Genomic DNA, 13010 nt, shown 5'->3' with positions numbered 1-13010 from the left:
AAACGGTATATTCATTCTCTGCGTATTTTGTAGTAGCATATTATTTATATTACTGTTATCACACATATTATTATTATATAACATAATTGTTTTAATTAAAAAGGTGGAATTTATTTCAGCATTATTATGAATAGATGTAGTCTCCATATTATTGTTTAGAATATAATTTTTGTCATCCTCATATGTGATTCTTTTAAAAAGATAATTCATATGAAGATAAGACAAATTATAAAAAGGTAATATATTGTTAACAAGATAATATGCTAAATAATATTTTTTATTCAAATAAAATGATATACATAATAAATATATTGTAAAGGTAAATTTTCTAAAAGATCCAATATATTTATATATTAAAGCCAACTGCATGTGAAATTTTATATACAAAGGATAATCAAACCTTTCAACATTATAAGAATATTTACTTATTTTTAAATATATCATACTTTTCTTTTTTAATATTAAAAGATATTTTATATAACATAAAAAATAATCACAAAAATATTCTTGTGCAATGATTGATGAACTTCTTTGTAATACACACAATACTTCATTTAATTTAAAATCTATAATACATAATAAATATAATAAAATATTATGTGGCTCAATAATTAAATTATAAAAATAATATTTTTCTTCTTTACAATCTAGGGTTAGAATAGAATTATCTTTCATGTGGTCATACAATAAATTTATAAAACTAGAAATATTTTTTATATTCAAACTAGAAGTATCTATACTTTGTTCTGAATTATAAAATGATGATAAATTTACATTATAATAAGAAAGGGTGTTTATTTGTTGTTGTGATGTATTATGTGAATGGTTATATGATTGGTTGTGTGTTTGTCCTTGTGCTTGTGTTTGTGTTTGCATACCTTCGTGATTATATATCTGCGTGCATTCTTGATTATTCATTTGGCTACCTTCTTGATTATTTATTTGGCTACCTTCTTGATTATTTATTTGACTACCTTCCTGATTATTTGCTTGATTGCATGTTTGATTATGTGACTGATGAGAATAATAATAGTTAGAATAATTACTTCGATGACCCTTATCCTTTATAGACATACTATAAGATGTATCAAAAAAAAAATTTGAATAATTAGTATATTTTGTAGGTAGAACCTTTTCTTGAATTTGTAATATAAAATTTTCAATAATCTCAGGAAATTTAAAAGGATACTTTTTATTTTTATTTAATTTATAAAAATGAATCCAATTTTGAACTATATATAAATAAATAGACAATATCATACAAAATATAACATTTCCTTCATATATTATATCATCATGATCTTTACATATTTCATAACAACTCATATATATTTCCAAGGAATCTAATGGACTACCTAATAATAAATATATATCACCTGCTTTCTTTTTAATCCTACATTCATAATTTTTTATATCAGAAAGGCGTCTTTTCTTTTTTCTTTCATCTTTCACTTCATTTTTTTGTCTCACATTTTTTTTTTTATTTTTGGGTTGCACATTTTTTTTTTTATTTTTGGGTTTCACATTTTTTTTTTTATTTTTGGGTTGCACATTTTTTTTTTTATTTTTTGGTTTCACATTTTTTTTTTTATTTTTTGTTTTCTCTTTTTTGCTTCTACATTCTGACATTTTATCATCATCATTATAATAATCATCATTCTTTTTAGAATGTTCATCCTTTCGATGGGATACATTTCTTTTATTACCTATCTCATAAGTATTAAGTGAACCAAGACTATTCTCATTATTATTTGAATTAAATGAATTATTATCACCAGAAAATTCATCACTCAATGAGCTGTTATCATAACTATCATCATATGAACTAACATCTGTATTATTATCTTTTATTTTGTATGCTTCATTTTTATCACTTGAAGAATTTTCTTCGACAGAAGATATCTCCTCTTCATCATAATCATCACTGTTATTAGAATTACTGTAATTAGAATTACTGTAATTAGAATCGCTGTAATTAGAATTACTGTAATTAGAATCGCTGTAATTAGAATCACTATAATTATCATCACTATAATTATTATCACTATAATTATTATCACTATAATTATCATCACTATAATTATCATCACTATAATTATCATCACTATAATTATCATCACTATAATCATCACTATCACCTTCATTATCATTCTCTTTATCATCTCCATCAATATCCTTATCAACCTTATATGATTTATCAACATTTCTTTGTTTATTCTTTCTACATTCATTCTCTTCACAAGTACTTGAACGAGAAACTTTATAAATTCCATCATATAATAACTCTTCACCTTTAATAACATACTGCTCCGTCTTAGATATAATACTTGTTTTTACATCGTTGTAGTATTTTTTTAGATTAATATATATATTATTATCCACACTATTTTTTCTTTCATAAGTATTTATTTGCTCTTTTTTCATTTCCTTAATAATATTTTTCTTTATTAATTTTTCATGTTCATTTTTTTTATACACATATTTATGTTGCATATATTTTCTTTCTTTTTTCTTATTTTGTTCTGTTCTTTTAAATTTTTTTAACTTTTCATTATTTCGTTCTTTCTCTTTATAATTTGGATTATCATATTGTGTATTTTCTATAAGTTTAAAGTTTTTGATACTTTGTTCATATGAATTATAATTTTTATTCTTTATTTTTTTATTTTTATTTATTATTTTATTATTTTTATTTTCATTTTTATTTTCATTTTTATTTTCATTTTTATTTTCATTTTTATTTTCATTTTTATTTTCATTTTTATTTCCTTCTTTGTCTACTTTGTTGTAATCCCTTTCTTGATTAACACGCTTGCTATGAGTCTTTGTGTTTTCTTTTCTATCTTCATAATTCATAGTATCTATAAGTGTGTGCATATACATCCACATGTTTTCTTTTGTTAGTAGATCATATAAAAAAAAAATGAACATATAAAACATGTTCATAATTATTGCTTGAAAGAATTTATTATATTGTATATTAAAATGTTTTTTTATGGAAGGTAAAAATATAATTATTTTAAAGTTATGAAAATTGTTATAAATAAAAGAAATGTGTTCCTCATTCTCTTGAGTTTTTTTTTCTTCTTCATCACAGTTTGAAATATAATCAATACAATGATATTTGTTTCGTTCATCATTCGGTTCAATATTATTATTATTTATAGATCGTTTGTCTATAACATTATAATAATTATTATTATAATTATAATTATTATTATTATTATTATTATTATCATTGTAATGATCACTCTGATGTCCATTCATATGACACATTTTATTATTTTCATGTTTTGAGTTTATTGAATTGTTTCCTCTTACTCCATCAGACACGACTTCATCTAGTGATAGCCCCCTTCCTAAAAGAAAGGATGAAGTATTATTTGTATTTGTAGATGTATATTCTTTTACTATGTTTTTATTAAACATTTTTAAAAAATGAGAAGAATATTTTTTTTTGAATTTAAAAGTATTTGTACTAGTTGTATTATTATTTTTTGTTCCTTCTATATTAGTATTATTTTTTTTGTCCTTTTCATCATTATTTGTTTTTTGGCTAGTTGGTGTTTCACACATTTTATTATTTTTTTCGATATTATTTTTTAAAAGAATATGTTCAGAATTATTTGATGAATCATAATAAGGGGAGTTTTTTATAACATTAAAATTATTTTTGTTTAAAAAATCAGTTTTAATATTTTTATTTTCATTTAAATAAACATTCTTTATATCTTCATTTGTATTATTATTAGAATTTTTTGATAGATGTATAATATTGTTAGAAGCACTATGGGTGCTTATATTCATTTCTTCACTTTGACTAGAAAATAAAAAATTTTCATTTATATCCATAATTTTTGACATAATAATATCATCATATTTTTCTGTTGACGGAATTATCAATACTCTTTGAATAAAAACACAACTGTTATTAAAATGGATAGTATTGTATGTATTTATTAAATTTTTTATTTTGTCATTCAACTTAAAAAATATATCTTCCTTACTATTATTATTATTATGATCATGATGGGTGTTATTATGCGAATTATTCGAAATATTCATGTTAGATACACGTTTGGATTCATCTTCCTCCTCATTTTTATTTTTTTGATCAACCTCTTGATCATCATCTTCTTTAAGCTCGTGTATTCCTATAGACATAAAAACGTTTGAAAATAAATTCATTTGATCAACTTTTATATTTTTATCTATCATGTTAATATAACTTATAGATAGACTTCCATTCCTCTTAACATAGTTAGAATTTTTAAAAATGTTGAAAAAATATTGATTCTCTTGATCCACTCCATTTTTATATAAGTTATTACAATTCTGTATAGGTTTTTCATATCTTAAAAATAAATCATTGTTACTACAATTAATATATTTTATATAATTATATAAATGATGAAATAAATCATCATAATTTATTTTCTCATATAAACCTTTTATCTTTTTTGATATGTGATAAAATAATTCATCACATGTATTTTCTGTTTTCCATAGATACACTTTAGCTTTATTAAATTCACTTAAATTTATATTATTCATTATATATACATATAATATATATTATATATATATATAATATATATATATATAATATATATATATAATATATTTATTTATTTAATAATCATATATGTAATCCTTTTTTTTTTTTTATATTTAAACAAAAAAATTAATTATATTAAACTAAAACAAAATAACATATAAAAAAAAAAAGGAAAAAAAAAAAAAAAAAAAAAAAAAAAACAAAACAAAACATGATAAATACTATAAATTTGAAATATATGAACAAATTGTATTTATTTAAAAAAAAAAAAAAAAAATACATATATATTATATATATATATAGTTATTAAAATGAGGAAATACATACATACATACAAATATATTATATATATATATATATATTATGACAAGATTAAATAAAAATATAAATTAAACCAGATCTTTATATATATATAACTAATACACATATATATATATATATATATATATACGTTCAAAAATAAAATACAAATAAAATGATCGCAAAATAATATATATATATATATATATATATATATATATATAAATACATATAAATATTATAATATTTATATATAATATTTTTTCCTTAGAATATTTTCATATATTTTATATCAATCAATATTTACAAGCATATATTTAAAATAATAAATAAATATATATATATATATATATATATATATATGAATAAATTATTTATATGGAATGTTTTGCAAATGTAAGAAAAATTAAAAAAAAAAATATGAGATCACTAAATAGATTAGTTACATTGTATAATTATTTTATTACATATCCAGAAATATATATAAAAAAAGAATATAATATGATCATTCATTATAAATGAAAATAAGAAACTTTTTTTGTTTCCCCTATTTTATGTCTACCATATGAATATATATATGTAAATATATACATATATATATATATATATTTATTTATTTATTTTGATTTATTTTGATTTATATATGTGCGGTGGGGTTTCTTTTTTTATTGAGAAAGCGTAAAAGCATGATTTTAAAGAAGAAGTTGTTATTTTTAAAAATTTTGATTGTTTTATTTTTCTTTTATATTAAATATTATATTTGTTTTTTTTTTATTAATAATTCAGAATGGTGTTGGCATAAGCTTGGGGGCAAAACTTTTCGAGTATATGTATCTCGACCTGCTCAAAAAAAAAGTAATCAATTAAAAACAAAAATTATAATAAATAAAAGGAAGAAAGAAGAAAATGAAAAAAGTAACATGCGTAAAAATGATTATAAATCATCTTCACAATATAAATTAATTGAAGAATTAATAAATGAATATCCACATAAATTACCTTATACCAATTTAAAAGATGAACCTTTTATTTTATTAAAAGATAAATTAAATCCAAAATATATTAAAGGATATGAATTACCATTTAATTTAATAAATCCCATAAAATATGAATTATTAAAATTGGTAGGAAAAATATGTGATCCTTTTAAACCATTATGTTGTTATTCTTTAACTCCTAAAATATTTATTGATAAAATGTTTAAAGATAAAAGTTCTATTACATATGATATGTTCTGTTATAACTTAGAATATAAATTTAAATTTTATATGCCTTCCTACACTGAAATATTTAAATTTGAAAAAGAATTATTGTGGAAATTATATATGACAGTTAGAAATCTAAAAGAAGTGTCTCCATATACACCTTTAAATGATCATGAACGTGTTAATAAAATTTTAGAAGATGATGAAACCACTTTACCTATAACCATTTGTAAAGTAAATAAAGAAATTAATAGACAAGGTATTCATCCATCTATCCTAAAAATGTTTTTTGATTTTCTAAATATAGAAAAAATGAATAATATATTAAAAAGAGATAATGCATTTTTAAAATTAGAAACTATTAAAAATCAAATTAAAAATAGAGATTTTATGGAAGGTATTAGACCTGATTATCTATATATTATGTTCTCAAAAAATGCAAATGAATATTATAATAATTTTAATCATAAACAATATGAAAAAGAATTTTTAGATTCAATCAATTATAATACAACGGCTCAAAAAATGATTAGCGAAAATTCACTATACAAAAAAAAAAGAAAACAATTTTCTGAAGAAACAAAAACATCACTTATGAAATTTTATGATATTCAATTGCCATCATTCTTTAAAGAATATATGAAAAAGAAAGATCAAAAACATAAAGAAATATACGATAAAATTAAAAAAATGATACATAATAAATATCTAAAGAGAAAACAAAGGAGAGAAGATAAACTCGCTGGAAAATTATCAAACCAAGAAACAAACTCCGATACCCAAATGGATGCAAATCTAGATGAAAAGAAGAAAAAAAAAAAAAAAAAAAAAAAAAAGTGAACTCATAAAAATAAATATATAAATGAAAAACAATCATTTGTATAAATGATAAAATGTGTATAATCAATGTAATACTTACTCCTTAACAATATTTCCTTTAATATTTGTATTAAATATATCAACTTTATAGAAGTACAAATAATTTATATGTATGTAAAAATTGTCTGTCCCTAAAAAATCCCGACTATATTTTTTTTAGTAGACATATAAATGAATATATTATATATATTATATATATATATATATATATATATATATATATATATTTATTTATATATATATATATATTTTTAAAGAGATATTTTTTATGTTTTCATAATTATTTCAATTCATGACAATTTCATATTTCCTCATCCCATATAATATTTATTACATTTTCCTTCTTATTTTATTTTATTTTATTTTATTTTTTTGGTAACTTTCTTTTGTCTATTTGTTATATTAAACAAAAAATAAAAAATAAAAAAAATTCACGAATAAATGAATTATTGAACTAATTATAAGCTTTTTATTATATTATCCGAATAATATAAAAATGAAGAAATATATACATACATATATATATATATATATATATATATATATGTGATTGTTCATTATTTTGAATAATATAAATTTTATGACATTTTCTTTAAAAATCATTCGTTTTGTAGTAAAAACATAATTAAAGTTTTTTTAAATTTTTATAAATAAATGTATATTAAATAAATATAAATATATAATATACATATTATATAGAACACATATATTTATATTTAAAAAAAAAAAAAAAAATAAAAAATAAAAAAAAAAAAGAATAACAAATATAAGTTTGATTATAATTATAATAAAATATACAATAATACATACATATATATATATATATATATATATATATATATATGTGTGTGTGTGTATTATTTTAACATATAAAATGTTCTTTATTCAAATGGTCTCCTGTCAAAGGCTCTTCCTCTTCCCATTGGTTGCCTTACATCTCTTGATAAGTCCTCATCCATTTTTGGAGCTCTGTTAACTGTTTTCTTGGATAAGGTTGCTGGAAATATTGATGGGGGTAAGTGTAAAAATTCTCTTAAATATTCAATACCTAAACAAATGAAAAAAGTAGTCAAAATGTATATTACACATTTTTCTCAGGGCAAAAAAAAAATAAAAAATAAACTAAATATGTGTATCACAAAAAAATATACATATAAATAAATAAATAAATATATATATATATATATATATATATACCTTCATTATTTAATATAAAATATTGGTGTTTCCAATTATATTTCTCTTCAACATAATTTCTACTTTTTAATGATTTCAATGTCATCATTATATGCAAATTTGGAACATTTAAATGTGGGTGACGTGGTATCTTTGCGTCTTTTTCAACTACTATAACACCCTCTATAAATAGCCAAAAAAAAAAAAAAAAAAAAAAAAAAAAAAAAAAAAAAAAAAAAAAAAAAAAAAAAAAAAAAAAAAAAAAAAAAAAAAAAAAAAAAAAAAAAAAAAAAAAAAAATTTTAAAAAAAAAAAAAAAAAAAAAAAAAAAAAAAAAAAAAAAAAAAAAAAAAAAAAAAAAAAAAAAAAAAAAAAAAAAAAAAAAAAAAAATATGATATATATATATAAAATTATGTACACATACAGGCAAAAAATATCAAAAGTTCCTGATTTGTTCATAATTATTTAAAAAAATAAAATAATAAATAAATAATAAAACAAAATTATCTTTAAATGTACCAAATAAAAAAAATAAATAATAAAAAAAAAGAATTAAACAAAACAACATATAATATAATATATAAATATATATATATATATATATATATATATATATGAATGTATATTTTATGATATAATAAAATATATATATAATTATATATATATTATATTTATTAATATAGATTATTTTTATATTTTAAAGTTTATCCTTTAATACCTTTAAAGAGATACTCATAAATGAGTTTCTTGTTTTGCTTGGGTATATAACTATATTTATGATGTGGAAGTGTTTGTTTATCCATTTTTTTAGAATATTATATAAAAATTTAATATATATAAAAAAAAAAAAAAAAAAAGAAGGAAAATTATAATTTATATGTAAGATTTTATATAATAATATGAAAATATTCTATTATATTCAAGTTTTTTTTTTTTTATTTTTGAATAATTTTTAAGTTCCCTTTTAAATAATATTATAATTTATTTATATTAAAATAAAAAATATATCATTTTTTTTTTTTTTTTTTTTTGAAAATAAAATTTTTTTATAAAATTATAATAAAAATAATAAAATATACATATAAAATATTTTTTATTATAATATATATAATATTATATGTATATATTTTATAAATAATATGTTGGGATATAAATATATATATATATATAAATATAATATTTTAATATTTATTGTATATTTTGAAAAAATGTAAAATTTATAAATATATAATTAATATATAATAATAAATATTATTGTTCGTTTTGTTATATATTATATATATGGTGATATATCTTTTGTTGTATATAGGGTTATTACATATTATATAAAATATATATAATTTTATATATATATATTATTATACATACATTTCTATTTTCATATATTAAAATCTCAACGTTATTATAAAAAAGGATTATTTAATATATGTATATTTTTTTTTTTAATATATAAGGATTATTTGTTCTTATTTAATATATATAAAATGATATGTTTAATTCTTTGCCTCTTAATATAAAATATATATATATATATATATATAATATATATATATTTATATAATATTATATGTTAACATAATTTTTTATTTGGGCTTAATTTAATAGTACTATTGAATCACCCCTCTTTCCACTAAAATTTTACCCTTTCAAATAAAAATATGATAATATTATAATATTATAATATATATATTATATATATATAATATATATTATTCAAAAAACCGTACTTTTTAAAATATACTTTGCCCCTCCTTTGCCCCTCCCCTTTAATTATTCTTACATATATATATATAATAAATATATTTATTTATATAATAAATAATATGATAGAAGGAAAGAAGAGTGTAACGAAAATAATAAAATGAATATAAATAAAATTATATTTATTTGTTATAATAAAAAGGATTGTATATACATGCCACTATAATAATATTATAATATATATATATATATATATATGCATATAATTTATATATATTATATTAATATTTCATTTTTCCAACAATAATAAAAAAATATAAAGAAAAAAAAATATACATATACATACAAGTGTTATGATGAAGAATTCAAATTTTCTTCTTTTTTAAATAGTTTGATTATTATTATATATATATTATAATATATAATATACCAATTTATGAACTATATAAAATAATATTTTATATAAATAAATAATATTATGTAATATATATGTAAAGAGAGAATTTTCGATTTTTTTTTTTTATATACATTCTTAATTCCAAAAAAATATAAGCCCATATATATTATATTATATATATATATATATTTTTATTATTCCAATTTGAATATCGAAAAATTTTTATTTTTCATTTTAATGATAAGAAAAAAAAAAAAAAAAATTATAGTTTAATATAATGTAATTATTTTATCTTTTCAGTTATGTTGCTTTGTATATAAATAATATAATTTTATTTATATAGATAATTAAAAGAAAAGAAAAATATAATATATATATTTATATTTATTTGTATATAGAAATAATTGACTTTTTGTTTTATTCATTAATTTTAAGTTTTAATATTTTTATAAAAAATGGAAAACAAAGAACAGAATGTTATGAGAGAAATTAAAGTGAACAAATTGGTTCTCAATATTTGTGTTGGAGAAGTAAGAAAAAAAAAAAAAAAAAAATAAAATAAAATAAATGAAAAAGTATATGTTAATATATGATATATTGTAAATTTGCACATATATATAAATATATATATATATAAATAAATATATATATATATATATATATATATATTTATATATGTATATTTTTATTTTTATTTTTTTTTTTTGCTTCAGTCGGGTGATAGGCTAACGAGAGCAGCAAGAGTGTTGGAACAACTAACTGAGCAGAAACCAATATTTGGCAAATGTCGATTTACTATAAGATCTTTTGGTGTTAGAAGAAATGAAAAGATATCATGTTTTGTAACTGTAAGAGGAAAGAAAGCATTAGAAATATTAGAGAAAGGATTAAAAGTAAAAGAATATGAATTAAGAAGAAAAAACTTTTCAGATACTGGAAATTTTGGATTTGGAATTCAAGAACATATTGATTTAGGTATTAAATATGATCCATCCACAGGTATATATGGTATGGATTTTTATGTTCATTTATCAAGGTCAGGTTATAGAGTTACAAGAAGAACAAGAAGAAGATCGAAAATCTCAAAAACTCATAAAGTTACTAAAGAAGATGCAATGAAATGGTTTCAAACGAAATTTGATGGTATTTTATTAAAATGAATGATTTTTTTTTTAAAGAAAAAAAGAAAATTAAAAAGAATTCATATATATAATATGAACAAGGACAGCACTATTAATTTTAAAATGGTACTACATGGAAAAATATATATATAAATATAAATATAAATATATATATATATATATAAATATATATATATATATATATATATATATATTTATCAATTAATGTTGTATTTATATATATGCTCATTTTTACGTTAACTTTATTACTTTTTAAAATTTTAATTTTTTTTTTTTTTTTTTTTTTTTTTTATTATTTTTCATAAAACATTCGACTTTATTTTTATATATTAAACTCTTTTATATATATATATAAAGAAAAATAAATAAATATTTATATATATATATATATATATATAAATATATTTATATTTATCTTTTACAACAATTTTGAGGTTGTTTATAAGAAGAAAGAATATCTATATAATGAATAATAATTGTCAGTAAAGGAAGAGGCTCGTTGATATGAATATTTTTTTTTTTTTTTTTGTGACATTTTTATAATATACATGTCTGTAAATTTTTTTAAAAAAAAAAAAAAAGGGTCTATAATTTTTTGGGAAATAATAGAAATCTTTCTTTCTTTAAGATTAAAAAATTATATAAAAGAATAAGAAACAATATAATGAATAAATATGTGTCCACATTCTTTTTTAAATTATATTTTTATGCATTTATCAGTTAGTACACACAATAAATAAATAAAATATTAAAAAGAAATATAAATGTAAATATATATATGTATATATAATTATATATGTTTAAAAAAGTGTAAAATAATTTTATAATTTTATAATCTTATAATATTATAATCTTAAGATGTATTCACATCATCACATTATTATTTAGAATATAATAAAAAAAATAAATGATGTTCCTTTATATTCTTTTAAAAAAAATGTTTCTTCATAATTTATGTAAATGAAACATTGCACACACATAATAATATGATATATTAATATGTAAATATAATTTTTTAAAAAGAGTACAATTATTTTATAATCAACATAATATATATATATAAATATACATATTTATTTTTTTATTTTTTTATTATTTTTATTTTTATTTTTTATTTTTTTTTTTGGGGGGAGGTGGGAAAAAAAAAATATAAACTCAAAATATTATGTTCACTAATTTGTGCTTTATAAAACTCATATATTAACATATAAATGAAGATATTATATGTATGTATTTTTTTTTTATTTTTTTTTTTCCAGAAAAAAGAAAAACTAGAACAAATCAAAAGAACAAAAATAAAAAATAAAAAATAAACACATATAAATATATATATATATATATATATATATATTTTATTTATTTTGTTTGTATTTAAATATTTTATCTTTTTAAAAATTCAACTATTTCAACCTTGTGATTAATCGTCTATACATACATACATATATATATATATATATATATATATATATTTAAACGTGTGTAGCTTTATTACTTTTATATCTTATGTAATTTATATTTTTCTTATTATATTCTTTTCAACCTGTTTTTTTAATAATTAATTTTTTCATGACCTCATTCAAACGTTTTATTTATTACATACTTTTAAATTTGAACATATATATATATATATATATATATATATATATTTATAT

At 17.4% G+C, this 13010-nt stretch overlaps 4 protein-coding genes across 4 annotated transcripts in view; 2 read left to right on the top strand and 2 right to left on the bottom strand.

Annotated features, from left to right (window-relative positions):
• The window catches only part of PGSY75_0719900 (putative membrane protein), a gene marked incomplete at both ends in the record, with an annotated part of 10299 nt that extends 5745 nt beyond the window's left edge, over positions 1-4554 (bottom strand). The window contains one exon of the mRNA XM_018785040.1: positions 1-4554. This exon is cut by the window's left edge and continues 5745 nt beyond it. Coding sequence (XP_018642541.1) covers positions 1-4554 — 4554 coding nt within the window.
• Positions 4555-5544: 990 nt separating this feature from the next.
• PGSY75_0719800 (hypothetical protein) lies at positions 5545-6903 on the top strand (the record flags this gene model as incomplete). Its single annotated transcript, XM_018785039.1, has 1 exon — positions 5545-6903. The coding sequence occupies one exon, from the start codon at positions 5545-5547 to the stop codon at positions 6901-6903; it is 1359 nt and encodes a 452-aa protein (XP_018642540.1).
• Positions 6904-7823: 920 nt separating this feature from the next.
• Positions 7824-8921, bottom strand: PGSY75_0719700 (putative 40S ribosomal protein S10; the record flags this gene model as incomplete). The annotated part of the gene is made up of 3 exons (XM_018785038.1): positions 7824-7990; positions 8140-8301; positions 8837-8921. 3 exons carry the CDS (start codon positions 8919-8921, stop codon positions 7824-7826), a joined length of 414 nt encoding a protein of 137 aa, XP_018642539.1.
• Positions 8922-10671: 1750 nt separating this feature from the next.
• On the top strand, positions 10672-11376 carry PGSY75_0719600 (putative 60S ribosomal protein L11a; the record flags this gene model as incomplete). The annotated part of the gene is made up of 2 exons (XM_018785037.1): positions 10672-10746; positions 10930-11376. The coding sequence occupies 2 exons, from the start codon at positions 10672-10674 to the stop codon at positions 11374-11376; spliced, it is 522 nt and encodes a 173-aa protein (XP_018642538.1).
• Between the last annotated feature and the right edge of the window lie 1634 nt (positions 11377-13010).

Source organism: Plasmodium gaboni, chromosome 7 (assembly GCF_001602025.1).
Source record: "Plasmodium gaboni strain SY75 chromosome 7, whole genome shotgun sequence".
Classification (NCBI taxonomy): domain Eukaryota; phylum Apicomplexa; class Aconoidasida; order Haemosporida; family Plasmodiidae; genus Plasmodium; species Plasmodium gaboni.
Note: the sequence above shows the minus strand (reverse complement) of the source record. Positions and strands in the feature narration are given on the sequence as shown.